Source organism: Tauraco erythrolophus, chromosome 18 (genome assembly GCF_009769465.1).
Source record: "Tauraco erythrolophus isolate bTauEry1 chromosome 18, bTauEry1.pri, whole genome shotgun sequence".
Lineage (NCBI taxonomy): Eukaryota > Metazoa > Chordata > Aves > Musophagiformes > Musophagidae > Tauraco > Tauraco erythrolophus.
In genome coordinates, this window is record NC_141482.1 from 3810436 (window position 1) to 3828315 (window position 17880).

Below are 17880 nucleotides of genomic sequence, written 5' to 3' on the forward strand. Positions count from 1 at the left end.
AGCCGTTGGGCAGGGCTTGTCACAAGTGGTGCTGAGCAGCGTCAAGGAGTGGTGGTCAGTCTCTGCAGAGCTGCTGCTCTGGTGCAGGATGGATGCAGGAGGCATCCTGTTGGTGTGCGGGGAAGCGCGTGGATGTACCTGGATGCTGCAGGAGCTGCACCCAGGCGTTCTTCCCCTTCCTGGTGCGCTTGGACAGAGCCCCTTCAGACCTTCCCCTTCTCTGGCTGCTCTCGCTCTTGGAAATCCTTTGGGTTGATTTCCGAGTGGGTGATTTTTGCAATAGGTTCCCATGTCTCAGCTGAGTGAATGTGTTGTTAAACTCTCAGCTGGGAGGATACACTTCAGTGCTGTCTGCGCTAGGCGCTGCCTAGAAATCCCACTCATCCGTTCCTTTTGCATTTCTTGCTTTCAAAACGAAAAATAATTTGTTCCCTGCCTCCCGTAGGCTTATGGTAAACCAGTCACTGCAACTTGGCTGTAGTTTGATTTAAACAAGTCAAAAGCATATTGTGAAGGGAAAATAAAAATCCATTGGTGCAGTTTTGACAGGTTTCCAACATTGACAGTCTGCTCAGCTCAGCAGAGCAGCTTGGAATAGCAGGGGCATTTGGATGCACTAGAGACTGGGAGGATCAAACTGTTTCGAGTTGTTGAAGGCCTGTTGTGTTAGGCAAGAGTAGCTGTGTTGGGGGGCTGTTGCTTGAGCACGTTTATCTTCAGTATTTTGTTCCTTTCTAATAACCTCCCACTGTACAGGAGTCACAAATACTCACCACAGGCAGTCTTAAATCTCTTAATCTGAATTTAAAATAGAAGTGCATTTGTAGCATAGTCTTGAACGTAGCTAACCTGTTCACTCTGAACCTACAAACGGATACTCAGCATTAAAAAGAAATAGATTCTGTACAATAGTACAGAAAATAGAGGAAAATAGCAATTCTTGGCAGAAACCACAATCACTACCATAAGAAACTTATAATCCTGTTGTCATTCCTTTTAGAAATACCATTTCTGTTGGCCATAAAATAAGTTAAAAAAAAAAAAGCCCAAGATATAACTGAAAATACCATAACAAAGATCTTTTGGGAGGGCTTTTTTTTCCCCATTGTATCAAGCCAGATAATTTATCCCTGCCTGATTTCAGCACAAGAATGCAGTCTTGTAGATACTGCAGAACTCAGCAGCTTGCACTCATCCTGCTGCCGGCTGTTCCGGGAGCTGGAGGTGCTCGCTTCCTACCTCCCTGGGTCAGTCCTAGGGTGTTACTGTCAAATGTGACAATGTAGGAAGTATGCTGCTGAAATAGCTAGCTTTGAAGCTGACTTTTTTTTTTAGATTTCCTAGGAAAACAAGTCTTTATTCGTCCTCTGCTACTTCTGCCCTTGTGCAAATGCAGAAACTGTGTAAGGATAAAGCTGGCATGCAGTTCACTTCTTCTCCAGGGCCAGGACTGGAATTGAATTCTTGAAAGATTTGACTTACTTTATTCCCAAAGACTTTGTCCAGAGCCAGCTCTGTTTGTAAAATCCACTGCCTTTTAAACACGTGGATATATCCTTCATTCCTTTAATCTACGTGAAGCTTTCAAAGACTTGTGTGGCAGATGCGAATCCATTCCCCTTCCTGAGAGGCAGTCAGATGAAGAACTGGAGCTGAGCTGTTGCACGTGGAAAGCTCCAGTAAGCATGGAACAGCGTTGTCTGCAGTAGCACTCTCAAAGCCTTTGTTGCTCGATGGTATATCTGTTTCTATGAGGGAATAAAAGCACAGGATCTGTGATATTAGTGTTCCAGTGTGAGCAGCCAAAGGTTTTACAGGTTTTATATTGGAATGATTTTGCATGGAATTTCTAAAGGGTGTCACAAACCTTCTTCAGTCCACTGTGATCATCACCGCAGTGGTCTGGCGTTTGCTTCAAGCATGATGCAGCTTCCTGACAAACTCAACCTGTTGCTGAGTGTTTACTCTAAATCCATGGTTTAGGCTTGACCACTGGCCAACTTGTGTAAATTGGCAACTGTGGCCAGCGAGTGGGCTCCTACCTGCTGCCGCCTTGGGGATGGTCACACCCTCGGAGATAAGTGGTGTTTCGCTGCAGATCTGTGCCTTTGCTTCCTTCTTATTATGGTCACACCCTAAATTACTCTCCCTAAATATTTTTCTAGGCTGTCTGTATTGCAGTGAAAGGCATCCAGCTGATTTACTTGCCCCTGCTGTAGGCAGTCACACTGCGCGCAGTAGAAGCTCTTAATGGTTTTAGTAGTGAGAATGCAAAAGAGCAGTTCGTGTGAAGCTGGGCAGCAACAGGGAAAAGTCAGAGTTTGAAGGATGAATATAGAGCAGGGATTGTCTTGACATCCCCGTGCTGAGTAGTTGTAATGAGTTTGGGGTCTGGGAGAAAGTGTGATCCGAAGGCAGTGACTGTGACTCAGGACCATTTCATGCAGCTGTCTGTCAGGTGAGAACTTAGAGTTAAGCAAACTAAACTGAACACATTTGAAATTAAGGATGAGTCATTTGGAATAAGCAGATTATGCTCTGAATGGAAAGGAGCAGATTCACGAGTTAAAACAATGAGCATAGAGAGCTCCTCCTTCAGCGAGGGGCCGAGGCTCTTGCAGGCAGCTCTCATGCTTGGTTTCATCCTGTTGTGCTTGTGCCATGCTGGCCACTGAGGGACGAGGACTACAGGGAGCGCTTTGTTCAGAGAGATTCCTCAGAGTTGTTTTTGTTGGAGGCTTGTGACTAGGTCAAAGTGTCTGAGAGCAATTTTAAGTAAGGGAGCACCGAAGGGCTCCAAGCTCTGCAGTCTGTCAGGGTAGTACAGGTGAGGTGGAAAGGAGCTGAGTGCTTCCTCAGGTGTGATGTCTGGAGATGCCCAGCAGCAGGAATGTGATTTCCATATAGATGGGCATGTTGGTGGCTACAGCCAAGAGGAATGGAAAAGGCCATCAGCTGTGCTGCAAACAGGAATAAAAATGAAAACCTGTAAAATAGCATCGTCTTCAGATATTTTCGATTCGTTGAGGTGTTTGAGGAAATAGAACAAAATGACGTGATCTGCTTGAAATACTGCTAGTTACAATTCTGCATCTCAGGGATGACCTAGATTATTGTTTAGGTGACTTGTTTTTAAGGAATATGTCCATTACTGCTTTGGGCATTTAATTTTTACAGCATATTGGGCTTCCTAATCGTGCATGGTTTTCATTTATGCTACGTCCCAAGGGATACTGCTTGTCATAGGCCTCCAGCTGATGAGAGTCCCACTTTGTGTTTCTTCTATTTCTCGTGTTCTAAATTGCTTACATCAAGAGTATCAAAGCTTGCACTGAAGATATTTAACAGCTGTTCACACCAAAATTATTAGCTTTCTGTATTCTATAGCCTGTTTCAAACATGTCATTGATGTACCACGTCCTAGCTTGGCAGGCAGACTGGTAAATAATCCTGAGTAATCTGGCATTTTTTTCTCTTCTGAGCATCCTCTAAAGAACTTCAGCTGCATCTTAACCTGAAGGAGCTCCGCGTGAACTGCAGTGTGGTGGTATTACTGCGGGACTCTGCTTTGCTCAGAACCCCTGCCTAGGTAACTGGAACAAAAATGGTGGACTTGGCAGTGTTAGGATTTTGGTTGGACTCGATGATCTGAAAGGTCTTTTCCAACCTGAATGATTCCATGATATCGATAGTTTGTGTTATCTTCAGGGGACTACCTCAGCGTCAGCTGTGTGAACTGGAAGGGCAAAGGATGCTCAGTGCATCACTGAATATTCACAGCTGAGTTTTATGATACGTAGGAGTTGGGTACAGATGTGTTTTCCATGTGCTGTAAGTGATCTCCCGATGTTCCAAGCTGCTTCCAGTGGTGCAGTGGTTAATTGAAGCGCTGACTAACAGCTTTCTCCCCAGATGCCTGTTTTCTATCCATGTTCACCAAATGGAAACTACTCTAATGATACGCCGTGGTTAGCTTGCGTGTTAACACAAACACATGCTGTTTGATGAAAGAAGTCACTCTGTTGTCAGAGGATGACGTCATTGTGCCCATCTGTTTACCAGACTGCATTATATCCGTATTTGAGGCTGCAGCAAATGAGTGTGTACTTCTTTTGTTTTCCAGGTTCATAAAATGATAGCTGAGTTCAAACTGATTCCTGGCCTCAATAACTTGTTTGACAAACTGATCTGGAGAAAGCATTCGGCATCAGCCCTTGTTCTGCATGGACACAATCAAAACTGTGACTGTAGCCCAGTGAGTAACTTTTTTAACTCTTGTGTTGGATTTTGATCTTGTTTATCATCTAATTCTGAAGAGTTGTATTGAGTATCTGGGTGGTTTGTGTAATAAATGAATTGAGACACAGAAGTCCAGAGAAGAGCAATGAAGCTGGTGAAGGGTCTAGAGAAAAAGTCTTATGAGGAGCGGCTGAGGGAACTGGAGTTGTTTATAGCCTGGAGAAAAGGAGGCTGAGGGGAGACCTTGTCACTCTCTACAACTACCTGAAAGGAGGTTGTAGCGAGGTGGGGGTTGGTCTCTTCTCCCAGCTGACAAGCGATAGGTCGAAAGGAAACAGCCTCAAGTTGCGCCAGGGGAAGTTTAGATTGGATATTAGGAAATATTTCTTCACCAAAAGGGTTGTCAAGCATTGGAACAGGCTGCCCAGGGAAGCAGTTGAGGTGTCATCCCTGGAGGTATTTAAAAGATGTGTAGATGTGGTGCTGAGGGGCATCGTTTAGTGGTGGATTTGGCAGTGTTAGGTTGATGGTTGGACTCGATGATCTTACAGGTCTTTTCCAACCTAAACAATTCTATGATTCTATAGTAGGATCCATTTTTTTATGAATTACTGTTTTCACTTAAGCTTTTATCTTTGGCTCATTCTAGCAATTTATCAGAGGGCAATTTAGCCTTTTCCCTGTTTGGGAACTGAGAAAGGGGTAAATCCTCTGGTCCCTGGAGGCTAAAGGTCGGACAAAACGTAAACTTAATGGGACGATAGCTAGCGGGTCTAGCAAGAAGAGACAGAGCAAAAAGTGGATCACAATCAAGTTTTTGGGGGATTTGGGTTTGTTTTTTGCCCTGAACCTAAATATTATAAATCAATCAATACAGTGATGAGCTTTTTTGCTTTAGCAGTTGGAAGAAATTATTAACTGTTACTTGCAGGCAGTCTCTGCTTCTATTCGATTTTGGGAAGCCTGCAAAGTGCAGTCTTCCCTCTTTGTGCAAGTCATTTGCTCTGCTGTCCAAAAGGGTTTGATTTGGACAGGTTTTCAGTTCAGCTAGGTAACTAATGATATCCAAAAGTACTAAAGCAAATTTTTTTGCCCTTTCTTCTCTCTTTTCAGGACATTACTTTAAAGATACAGTTCTTGAGGCTTCTTCAGAGCTTTAGTGATCACCATGAGTGAGTATGAAAAGCTGTGGGAGATTATGGCTTGCTGGTATTGTTTTCCCATTGCAGTTTCAGCGGGTGTCCAAGGCACACTGCATTCCATGTGAATGGAACATTGTGCTGTCCTTAAACTCCATTCAGATGTTCACGTGCCTTTCAGCCCCTGCTGTGACAAGGCTAAGGATATGCTTTCCAGTGGGCATGTCTTAGTATGTCTGTTGGTGATTAAAAATAGCCCGTTTTGCTTCATGTTGAAATGAAATGAAACGTTGATGTGATGAGTTAACACACATATCTTTCTGGCTGAAGAAATAAGGAGGCACCTTTCATGATGCTGTTTATCTGTCTTCTCCTGAGAGCTGGTGGTGACCCAGTGTGTTCATGTACCCTGTGGGGACATGTTCAGGTTTAATTCAGAGTGGAAAAAGGATGAAACAAAGGCTGTTGGAAGATCAGGGTAAAAGCATACTCTGAAGAGGTTAATCAATACTTTTTTGCCTTTGTAAAAAGGCTGGGAACACGTGATTGCAGTCCAAATACCAGCAATGGAGAAAACCTGATTAAACTGGATGGGAAAACGTCAGGGGAACAATGATCTGTCAGCTAGCCATTGGGAAAGTGGGTTGGAAGAAAGCTTCTGTTTGCCTTCAAAAGGCACACTGATGGAGATTGCTGGAGTAGTTGAGGGGCGATGGAGTTTCCTTGTTCTTTTGTGTTTGTGGGTTTGTTTTTTTTTTAATGCTGTACTGCTGCTACAGAGATACTTGTAACTCAGTTCTGACTTGCAGAATCGTATCTTGCATTCTATCAGCATCCTGTTGCTCTAATTCAGTCCTGCAAGATGTTCCTTACAAACGTGCAATATGCCTCGAATGCAGTTCTTGCCTGGTTGGTCATGCCTACAGTCAGGGTGCTGCTCTTGTGTTGGTTTTGTCTGATACTGCTAGGTCTACCTTTTGGAAATACCAGCCTTTCCGAGTGGGGAGTATAAGCTTTAAGAACAGGGAGCTGCTGGACATACTGTAAATAAAGAGGAAGGCTGACCTGTCATAAATCCTCCATGCAGGACATTGTTTGCCCAGGAATAACTCCAGGTTTTCCAATAAAATCTCTTTAGATTGTGTTCCTGCTTAAGTGGCTCCTACAAAGATCTCAGGCTTGTTTCAACAGCAAACAGCTTTCGGCTGTAGCGTTTGAGCAAGTGGAATGTGTGGAGTTGGGTTAGGGTTTTTAAACAAATAGTTATATTAACTTTCTGTGAACTCACAGACAAGCTGAGTTAGCTGAGGATGAGAGCAAGTACTTACACATTAATATTAACTTCACTAAAATTGTGTATTAACCCAACTTGCAGAACTGTTTATTGCGTGGAGAGAGAGGCTGTATTTTCATTGCAGAAACCTGTTGATCCAGATCAAAAGAAACTTCACATGGCAGCCTCAGTGGGCACTAATCTGGAAGACTGTTTGAAGCAAGACGACATCCCCATCACTTTTCTGGTCTAATAATTTGTTCTCTGTGTAGTTGCTATGTTTTGATGAATAGGTTCTCTAGCACGCTGTCACACTCGCCACTGCTTCCTGTGCTCCCTTAGGGTTCCTGTAAATAAATCTTTGCTGTCTGATTCTGAGCAGTTCGAAGTAGGAGGGGGCTGTAAGGGAGCACGCTGGCATTAGGCAGGGAGTCTGTCAAAGTGAGCCTTGGGACTACATTTCTACTTTGTCAGACTTGTTCTGCATTTAATTTATTTTACAGATAAATTGGTTTTCTTTATGAAAAGTTCAGTAGTTGAATGAAGCATTTAATGCAAGTTCTGTGGTTTTATATCCATTCCTGTTTTGTTTTCTACATTTTATGAAATTTTTGAATATTTCCAGACTAAACAATTTGCTCCAAGTAATAAAATACCAGGATGATAGAGTACTTTCTTGCAGTTTCTGCTTTCTAATTGAGATTTATTACTGATAAGGAGCATAGTCACTATATGGCAGAGAGAGACTGTAGGAAGCTGTGAAAAATTTTGCTATTTAAGTCTGCTGAAATTCAGCAAAATAAGATCCTGAACAGGTCAGCAAAGAACCAGCATCTCAAAGCTGGTCAGAGTTGAAACTCACATTGGGTAAATTTTGGAGGAGGCTGATAGAATAGCAGCTGGTTGGCCTCACCTGGGAGTGTGCTGTGGTGGAGGGGAGTGTGAATGGCTGTGAAGAACTGGAGAGGTGAAAGCCAACTGCGTAGTCCTGCAGCACTCACAGGCACGTGGCTTTTACTCTTCATAGAATTGCATGTTTGTCTGCCTCTTGAATTCATCATTTTTTTTTCTCCCCTACTCCCCAACTGTCTTGCTTTAGGAACAAGTATCTCCTTTTAAACAGCCAAGAACTGAATGAGCTGAGTGCAATCTCCCATAAAGCCAATATCCCCGAAGTTGATGCAGTTGTCAACACAGACAGGTGAGTAGGGAGAGTGGGCTTAGGTCAGCAGTTTCTAGCGTTTTGCAAGCACTTATGTTGGAGGTTTGATGTCACCTGTTTTGTTTGAGGTCCTTCTATCCACCACGTTTGCTTGAATTTCATGTTTCAGGAGGAGGTGTCATGGTCATTAGCAAATCCAAAATGTGCTTGTGCTAAGGCATTTTAAAAACAAAAGCAACCTAAAACGGGAGGTTTGAGTTCATGGCCCAGACTTCATTATGGTGTGCTAGGTCTGCCTGTTTGCTGGGCCTTTCTCATACAGGCATTGCAGACAGAGCTGGAAGGTAAACTGGGATCCCTCTAATGCACGAATTGCTGCTGCCAATAAATCTTACTTTTGAGATTCAGAAGCAGTCTGTGCACACATAATGTCCATTCCTAGTCCGCGTAAACAGATCTAAGTGTGTCTGCTCACACTTTTTTATTTTAAGAGCAGCTAATAACTAGAATAAGCTAAATTAGATTAACATGTTAAACCACTTACAGAATCTCTAGTGTTATATTTGAGTGTCTGTTAGATTGACTGTTTTGCTTTGATAAGCTCTTTAATACACGATTCTGTACCTCACAAGGTGAAACACTTTGCAGAATTTAGTTGTCAGAACACTCCAGGAGTATCATCAAGGACTTGGTCTTCACAGAGCAGATTTACTTCGCTTCCAAATTGAAGGGAGTTATCTAAGAGGATTTCTGGATTTAATTATAATCATAATACTGTGCCTAATTGGGAAGAAATGGTGTCTGTGTTACACGAATCCTTTCCTTCTAAGCACAGGTACCTTTCTGGTTTTGTTCGAAAGGAGTAAGTATTTAGGGAAAAAAAACTCACCCTGTTCGGAGCACACTGAAAGGAAGCAGATCAAGGGTGTAAACAGCTTTTTCCAACATATAAAGTTTCTCATCTCTCTGGGGTGTTAGTAAGAACAGACTATGGAGACAAGCCACTTCCCACAAGGGCTTTGTCAGGTGGCTGCTGACTGCCCACAAAGGTGCTGGGACAGTACGTAAGCCAGTAACCTGGGTGCATCTGCTGAATATGCATGTAGGGTCTTTTTTGAGTAGAAGAGTGCCGCTTGAAGCATCTTATTCCATCTCTGCAGGATGGTTAGTGTAGCCAGACAGGCAGCATTGCTCAGTTTCTGGCCTAAACTTGGTTTCTTTTTCACCCTTAGCATTCTTTTTTCCATGTTGCCTTTCGTGGTACACGAGATCAAGGCATTGCTTCCTACAAGCTGTGAATTGGTATTTCTGAAATCATTAACGTTTTGAGAGAAAATGAAAAATTTTTCTTTAGGATTTCTTTGGAACTCACGTTGCAGGTATTGCAGCTGTTTACCAAAGGCACCGAGGAGAACTCTTCTGCTGATAGAACTAGTAGCGAAAACTAATGAATATTTGTACTATATATTTAATACTGGGATTTTGATCATAAAAGCTCTGGACAAGAAACTGGATTCAGTGTTCTACAAGGTACAGTTCTTGCCCAGCCCTTCCACTCATGCTGTAATTTCTTCACATCCTCCAGGAGTCTTGTCTGTGATGGGAAGAGAGGTTTGTTGACCAGACTGCTTCAGGTCATGAAGAAGGAACCAGCTGAATCCTCCTTCAGGTGGGTTCATTTTGCACTGTCACATGCTGTTTTGAGTTGACTGGGAAGCTGGTTTGTTTTCATACAGCTCACAGCAGTTGAAAATGCTTCAGAATCATAAGCTGTGAAAAGATCTGGCTTTGCACTTGGCCACAACAGCAATGCAGGTAAGGGAGAATGCCAAAGCTTTTGTTGAACCTCATACCAGTACAGTCAGTGATTTTCTGCAGAATCGAGAGGTCTGACTCCAGCTTCAGATCGGAATGAAACTAAATAGGAAATCTGATTTAAATTATGGTTTTGATAAAATACTCCTCTTGCCCCAAAATCAAAGCCTCGTTTCTTCTATTTCTCAGGTTTTGGCAAGCAAGGGCAGTTGAAAGTTTTCTGCGAGGCACCACCTCCTATGCAGACCAGATGTTCCTGCTGAAGAGAGGACTCCTGGAGGTAATGAAGTGTATGGCAAGCTTCCTCTGTATCGTATCTCCATAGCAATCAGGAAGGATTTATCTGTAATAAGTTCAAAAGGGGGTAAAAATGTAGTGTTAAATCTTCACTGGGAATAGGGCGATTTTTGCAAAGTGTTTGTGAATTCTGCTTGTGGCAACCAGGTATGGGGTGGCCAGTTGTATATAACCTGCATCACTGAGAAGTGAATTTAACAGAAGACTCACCTAAATGATCATCTTTAGTTCTGTCATCTAAGAACTAAACCTGCAGATAAATGTTTTAAATAGTGATTAAATCAGAGTCTGTGCTGTACTGCTGGCTTGGGCTGGACTGTGGCAATAACATGTTTTCCTCCCGTGCCAGCATATTCTCTACTGCATTGTTGATAGTGAGTGCAAGTCACGAGATGTGCTTCAGAGTTACTTTGACCTTCTGGGAGAACTGATGAAATTTAATATTGATGCATTCAAGAGGTTCAACAAGTACATCAACACAGATGAGAAGGTAAATATTTGTAAAAGCCGTCCCCAGTGGGTCAAATTGCATGCTCTTGTAACCAAACATAGCACTAAGAAACTCGGATTCGTTTGTCCATTTTGGTGGTATTGTTGAGCTTGGAGTGAGCTGCCAAAGTGTCTTCACAAGCATGTGTGTTGCTGCATACACTGGTGTTTTCAGAAGTGCTCCCAACTGCTCTGAGTCAGCAAGTGCTGAGCTGTTCAGAAAATGTTGCCCTGTTACATGATCAGGCAGGTCTAAGGTCAGGCCTCAAAGATGGTAGAACATTTCCTGTGAAGTCACTGGGTTTTAGGTTAAGCTGATAGTTGTGGACATTGAGACAGGCTTCAAAAAAATCTTTTGCTGGAGCTTGGGGGATGGGATTCTTCATGGAGAAGCCTTAATGTTCATTAATACTTGATCCTGCAAAAGGACAGATCTGATCCTTGATGTCGTTTGAACTTGCAGACATTTTAAGAAGTCATGACTGATGTAATTACCTATAAAACTTAGTTGCATATGTAGATCAAGAATGGGCAGCTCTGTGCAAAGTGGTTTCATGCTCTTGTGCACTTTGTGCGTATAACATCAGCTGTTGGGTAGGTTTTGAATGACCTCATACCCTCGTTACTGTAATTTTTCTGTGGTTGCTGTCTGGCAGACCTTGGAGAATAGAAACAGAGATAAATTTGAAAGAAAGATGTATTTAATATCAGGTTGTTCTCTGGTAAATGAACTCACACATTCTCCAGAAGATTTGTCTATACTTTGTGTGGTTCCTGTTTATTGATCGGTAACTTTTTTTGAATTTTCATTTTTAATCCCTCACTGTATTCCTCCCTAGCACTATCTGCTGTACAAAATAAGTTTAGGAAAACCTGGAGCTGGAGGAACTATGGAGGCCAGCAGCCATGCTGTCTCATCTCTTTCTTTCAAAACAAATAGCACAGGAAGTCTTGGTCTCATTGAAGTCACACAACTTCAAAAGAGATTTTAGTGGTGCCAGGACTTTGACATTTTTCCGTTCCTTGTTTTTAAGGTACTTGCTCTAGGGATCCTTTGGTCAGCCCTCAGTGCCAGTATTGGCTTGGACTGGATGAGGAAAGCCTGGGAGTGTATATCTCCTCTGACTCTTGTTAGAGATAACAAAAAGGGAATGACCATTAGTATTTTGGCATTTGGAACCTACTGTTTCTGAAGAGAAGGGGAAATTGTCCACGTCCGTGATGCCTTATGCAGGTCAAGTGCATGTTTTAGGTGCTCGTGCTCAAAATTCAAGGCAGTTTCTCCAGTAACCCTGAAAAACTGTACTCTTTCAAAATGTTGGAAATCTGAAGAGCATTTACTGCTGCCCTACTCGCCAAACCCTATTCATAGCTCTTCCTGCTGGGATTTGTGACCTGTTCCCCTCGTGGCAACAGAGTAACTGGTTTAGGGTCCACCTCTTGGCCACGCACATTCTGAAAAGGGTATGAAATGCTGTTGTGTCAGACCTCATCTTTGAGTGTTCAGGTATGATGAGTTTTTTTGTTTGTTTGTTTTTTTAATGCAACACTAAAAAGTATTTCTCTCTAGTTCCAGATATTTTTAAATCAGATCAACAGTTCATTGGTTGACTCAAACATGCTTGTTCGCTGCATTACGCTGTCCCTGGACCGGTTTGAGAATCAGTCTGATGCTAAAGGTAAAGAATAAGAAATGATGTGGGTGTATGTGTGTGTTTGGTAGTGATAATGGTTATTTTAAGTCTGAGCTTTGAAAATTTTGGGGTTTAGGCAGAGAAATGCCGCCTTGCAGGTTTGGTGCTACAGTCTTAGCGCCAGTTCTTAACTGCCGTATTGCTTGGACCAGTGTATCTGAACTTTAAGTACCTGATGATTGTCTTTTTCCTCTTGTTGCAGTTGCAGAAGTCCTGTCAGAGTGCCGCCTCTTATCATATATGTCCCAGATGTCCATGAGAATGTCCTTTCTTTTCCGTCTCATTAATATTATTCATGTACAGACACTTACACAGGTAAAGAGCTGGCAGTAACTTGGCTGTTATCTTGCTGCTACTGTGCAGTGATGGGCTGGGCTGGGAGCAGGGAGGAACCTGGCTTCTCTTGAGGAGACCCATGTCCCTTCTTGACACACATGCACCTCCCCTGCCTGCCTGTCACGAGCACGTTTTGTAAGGACGCGTGTACGACCGATGTCTCTCTTTTTTTTTTGTTTGACCTACTGTGTCATTTTTACTTTTAGGAAAACGTCAGTTGTTTGAACACGAGTTTAGTTATCCTAATGCTGGCCCGAAGGAAAGAAAAGCTCCCGTTTTATCTGCGCACTTTGCAACAGATGGAATATACAGAAAAATACCCAGGCTTCATCCTGAACAACTTCCACAGTCTCCTGCGATTCTGGCAACAGCATTACCTCAACAAGGATAAAGACAGCACCTGCTTAGAAAATGTACGTGAACCTTTTACCATAGCAAGAATCAATCATAGCAGTATCTGTCTACTAGTAACCTAGCAAAAACGGGACGGGATAGGTTGTGAAGGGAAAGAAGGGAGCAAGTTCTGCCCCTCAGTGTAACTTTCTGTAGTGCTTTTCACACCATCTTTACCCAGACAGGTGCCTTCTGCAAGCAGTCAGACTGCCCAAGGTAGGTGCTGGGTTTCCCTGCACACAAGGCCTTAGCTCTTGGCTCTGGCACACAGAAGTACGACTTGCCAATGCTGAGCGGGTTTGAGAGGTAGGTAGCCTGCACAACAATGTGGATGCAGGACAGAATCCAGCTCCCAGGCGAGATAGTACCTTAACCAGACTGCCCTCTCTTTTCCTGGTGTGGCAAACAGTGCAGGAAAAGTATCTGGTGTAGCTGGTAGAAGACAAGGTAGCTGCCCTGTGGAAAGCAGCCTGCAAGTTTTTGCTCCTCAGCTAGTCTGTCTCGGGCACTGAGAAGAGGAAGAGATGACCTGTGATGAGAAGGTGACTCCACTGTGTATGCCCTCGGAGGCTGAAGTGAGGTTGCAGAGGTTTCTTCCTTGACTTTTCAGTGCTTGGGTGACAGCTTTAACAGCTTTTTAATGTGTTCGTGGAAAAGCCCTTCTCTGGTGTGCGTGTACGCTGCAGCACGTAGCTGGACGGCCGTGACACGGGTGCAGCACAGGCAGTCTCCTAAAGATGAGCTACCAGAAGAGGAGCAGCATTAGGACTTTGGGAGTAATTAAAGCAGCTTCGCTTTTCTGGAAAGGAGGAGTACAATGGAGGGAATCCACGTGGGAGGGAGAGCTGCACTGAATAGTGCAGACTTGCAGCACTTTTCTCTCAGCCTCGTTTCGTGCAGAACGCTCCCTGCTTGGGGCAGTGCTGGGCTGAGCCAGGTAGACCTGGGGAGCAGCAGAGTGATGTGGGGGCTGCGACACCCGGGCGCTGTGTCGCAACGTTCACGCCACGGTCTGGCACATCCGTGATGCGCTGAGCTGCAGGGGGGAGGTGCTGCCCAGACCAAGGCTCCCTTTTGGCCTTGAGAATGATGGAGGACACGTGTGAGCAGGGAGGGTGTATCGTCTTTGTGTCTTCCATAGGAGTGGGATTGACTTGATCTGCAGCACCGCAGCGTCCCAGTTTGTGTGTGGACTGGACAGCAAAGGAGAAGTTCGGGTTGTGTGTGTGTGTGTGCTCACGGGCAGCCCTGCCTGCTGGCCCATGCAGGCTTGTGGGGTGGTGGTCACCCTGTGCTGCTCTTAGCAGGGTTCTAGTTGTTACAGGTGCTGGGGGTCCCCGACTGTAGCTGGGTAGTGGGAGGCTGGTTGTAGAAGGTGTAGCTGGTTCAGCATCCACCCCTTCTGCTCCCCCCCCCAGCGAGGGTGGGCTGAGCGGTGAATCAGGTGTGAGACTGTGTGGCTGGGGGAGTCAGGCTGAACAGGAAGCAGTTTTCAGTTCTCTCTGCTGAACGCCTTTGGGATGTGTCTTCTGCTGCATGTTGGTGCCTGTGGAGCACACTAACCAGCCTCTTCTTCTCTTCCCACAGAGCTCATGTATTAGTTTTACCTACTGGAAAGAGACTGTATCTATACTGCTCAGTCCAGACCGGACATCCCCCTGTGCCATAGTTAGCTACATCGACGAGGCATATATGGACATTGACAGAGACTTTTCCGAGGAGTAATTCTTCGTTCTGACATCGGATGGACAGCGCTTGGAGGGTACTTGGCAGCCCGTGGATTTTCAGGGATACGCTGTGCAGTGTGCGTGTGCGGCTCGGAACGGTGGAGCGTTAGTGCATTGTCAAAACCCCAGCCCCCTCCTGGTCCCCACCTCTGATCTCTAACGGATGAGACTTTGAAAGCTCTCTGGGCAACACATTCAGGGATGTATCTTCCAGTTGTTCTGGGATAAAAATAATCACCTGCAAAAACCAGCCTCTTTATTTTTATTTTTTCTCTCTCCCATTCCAACATGGCTGGTCAGAGATTTTTTTTTTTTTGCTGACAGGTGAGGGTACTCTGTATGTGCCAATTTAGTTGTGGCTCTCTTTCACGGCTACCAGAATTAGCAAGTCAAAAAGCACAGAAATTGCCCTCCAAATGTGAGGTCCAAGGAGCCAGTCTGAGTGGGACCCCGACACACCAGCCACCTGCAGAGCCACCACGAGGACTCCCTTCAGGTGTAACTCTTCTGTTGGGGTTTGGAATCGGGGGTTTAGGGTTGGTTAGAGTGAGTGTGTGTGTGTGTGTGAGTGTGTGTGTGCTTTTAATTCCTGAGAGCCCTAGCTCCAGTTGCCTCTTTACCATCTACTTCTGGATGATTTGGTACTAAATCTGTCTGTGCGTTAGGAGAAAACCTCTGCTCCTGCTGTGTTTCCTGCCGATCCTTCCCGTCTGAAGGCGTTTTACAGCTGCGGAGAACAGAGACATTTCAGCAGTGGTGGAATTGCAACAGGAGTTGGCTTTTTCACAGAGCACTAGCATTAAAATGTACTAATTTTTTAAACTTGCGGCTTGTCCCTTCTTGGGTAACTAATCTGGTTTTAAAATCCTTTCCAGGACCATTGCTCTTGATGCTAACCTGCTCTGCCTGGAGGTCTTAGGTCAGTCTCTGCTTTCAGTCCTTAGTATCAACACACACATTGATCTTGAAGTGCAATATTTACTGGAGATGTCAGGTTTTTTCCTGGATCTGTTTTAATCAGAATGTGTTAAATGCTGGGAACAAACACTCCTGGTTGAAAGTAACTTAGTGGGACATGCTGGGAAAGAGGGAATGGGGTTTGGGCAGTCCTGATGGCCAAACCTGCGCATGCCCTGCCTGCTCACCACCAGTAAGTTTGTTGCTCCAAGCCAGATTCCCAGGAATGAAATACAGTCTGAAGTCCTCAGCCACAGCATTTAAGTCAAAAAATACACATCTTGCAGCTCCAGCTAGAAGAAACCAGTTTTCTTTGAAACATGCATCTGATTTTTTTAAAATTTTTTTTAACTTATTTGATGACTTGACTTCAGCTCTGTCGAGGGACTGGGGGTGAGGGTGTCCCAGAGCTGTAGCTTCCTGTCTCTAATCGTTGTCAGCAGAACGAAACCCCCTCTGAGGCTCCCTGTGCTGGGGCTCGGATGAGTGAACGAGGCTTCCAGCCCCAGGTGCAGGACTTGCTCTCTGAAAGTCACCCTTCTCCTCTTGCTTATCTCACACTTTGGTGTCCTGACTTGCAGTCAGTACTTTGCTTGCAGGTGGTCAGAGCTGCTGAGCTTGTGTGTAACCCTGGAGCCTTGCAGGAGCTCCTGGGGATCCCTGTGTCCCTCCCTGGGGGGCTGAATCCCCCCGGCAGGCTCTGCCCCACTCCAGTGAGGTGACCCTGGTCGCATCCCTTGTGTGGGGGAGCTCCTGGCTATGGCAGCTGCAACTCTCTGTTCTTTATCAGGTCACCCCCACCCCACCCCTTCCCTCCCCTGAGCTAATTTCTTTCTCATCTGTACGTTTTTTGTTCTGGGGTATTTGTGGGTTCGGTGTATCTTTGCTTCTTCACTGTAATAGATGTACACTTAAAATAAATGCTTCAAATTAAAAGGCTTTTAAGTTAAGGGATGCCTTTTCCATAGTCTAGTTAATTGGTGCATCTGATGATGGCTGCTATAAACCTGCGGACTCTCATTTACATCTCCGTGTAACGTACAGTGAGGGGCCAAGCTGCCTCTGTCCTTGGCTACGGGCCGGTGCATGGCCGAGCGGGAATCGTGCCAGTCTGCCTTCTGGCTCCCGGAGCCCTCTGCCCGGCGCGGGAGCACGGAAACTTCTGGGTCCCTGCCTGCTCAAGACAGCATGGCTTTCGCCCTCGGGCTGGCGCAGGAGGCCAGGTTGGCTGGTGCAGAGAAGGGCAGGGGAGGGAAACCTCCAGCAGCTCCGAGGAGGAGGAGGGAGCATGCCAGGCTCCGGGGAAAAGAAAGGCTTTGCTCGCAGGGGGATAGGTGTGTGGAGAGGTTCCAGGCAAATTTTAGCTGAGGCCAGGGTCCTGCGGGCTCATCTGTCTGTGCCAGGTGCCTCGAGAATCTCCTTTTGAGAGGACCAGGCAGCTCTGGCCTTCATCCTTGTTCTGTCTTATTTATGGGGAGGAAGGTCCTGCGCGGCGCAGGGGGGAGCTTGCCAGCTCGGGCAGGCTGGGTGCTGGGGTGGAGGTGGGACCCCTGGCACTAACCAATGCTGCTGGAAGTCTGCACTGTCCCCGTGGGTTGCTGAGGTTCTTGCTGCCCGGATTAATGCCAATTTACTAACTGCAAATAAACATCTTAAATGGAAACTATTAAAGAAATCTATTTTAAAGAAGCGAGTGGCCATGTCGTTCTTTGGCGAGGGGACTGCAAAGCCCCGACAACCCTGCCTCTGCCCCGCGGACTGTAGTGGGGGGGTGTCATGCTCTCCCCAGGGGTAAGGGTTTCCGTGAGGTCTGTTGTGCCCCCCATCTTCACTCCCCTGCCCTGCCTCACCCCACTGCTCGGGTTCCCTGCAGCTGAGAGTGGGGGTGAAGTGTTTTGGTGGGAGGGGGTGAGGAAGAGGCTCTTTTCCCAAACCCCATCTGAACCCTGGAGCAAACCAGGGAGAGGAGAGGCCTGCGCCTCTCCTGCCCGGGAAAGATGTCCCCGAAGACCCCAGCTTGCCCCCGGTGTCTCCAGCAGCAGAGCCGAGGGCCCTGCTTGCCCTCTGACAGACGCAACAGAGCAAGTCCTGGCAAATCTACGTTTATTCACGCGGTGCAAAGCTGGCAGTGACTGTTGCAGCCATTTGCCTCCAATCTGCAGCCGAGGACGGGCAGGGAGCCGGGCTCTGCTACTCGTGCTGGCAAAGAAAAAGAGGCTTTGGTGAGCTCCTGGGCCTGGAGGCAGGGAGGGCTCTGCCACCCTTCAGGTCCTGGCAGCAGCGGGAGGTGAGGACAGCAGCACCATGGCAGCACCGGGCAGGATGCAGCCAGGGGCTGGACAGCTGCTCCTCTGGCCCC

The 17880-nt window shown here is 45.8% G+C and overlaps 2 protein-coding genes across 6 annotated transcripts in view; one reads left to right on the forward strand and one right to left on the reverse strand.

Annotated features, from left to right (window-relative positions):
- The window catches only part of TRPC4AP (transient receptor potential cation channel subfamily C member 4 associated protein), a 41739-nt gene extending 25117 nt beyond the window's left edge, over positions 1–16622 (forward strand). For all 5 annotated transcript variants that reach the window (XM_086623062.1, XM_086623066.1, XM_086623063.1 and 2 more), the window contains 10 exons: positions 4124–4255; positions 5353–5411; positions 7751–7852; positions 9399–9482; positions 9818–9908; positions 10275–10415; positions 11985–12093; positions 12311–12423; positions 12651–12857; positions 14425–16622. In XM_086623062.1, the coding sequence (XP_086479188.1) occupies positions 4124–4255; positions 5353–5411; positions 7751–7852; positions 9399–9482; positions 9818–9908; positions 10275–10415; positions 11985–12093; positions 12311–12423; positions 12651–12857; positions 14425–14562 (1176 nt within the window). In that variant the 3' untranslated portion in view covers positions 14563–16622. The remainder of the gene's footprint in view (positions 1–4123; positions 4256–5352; positions 5412–7750; positions 7853–9398; positions 9483–9817; positions 9909–10274; positions 10416–11984; positions 12094–12310; positions 12424–12650; positions 12858–14424) is intronic.
- A 1089-nt stretch (positions 16623–17711) lies between these two features.
- MYH7B (myosin heavy chain 7B) overlaps positions 17712–17880 on the reverse strand; it is a 28081-nt gene continuing 27912 nt past the window's right edge. The window contains exon 42 of the mRNA XM_086623149.1: positions 17712–17720. Within this exon, the coding sequence (XP_086479275.1) occupies positions 17712–17720 (9 nt within the window). The remainder of the gene's footprint in view (positions 17721–17880) is intronic.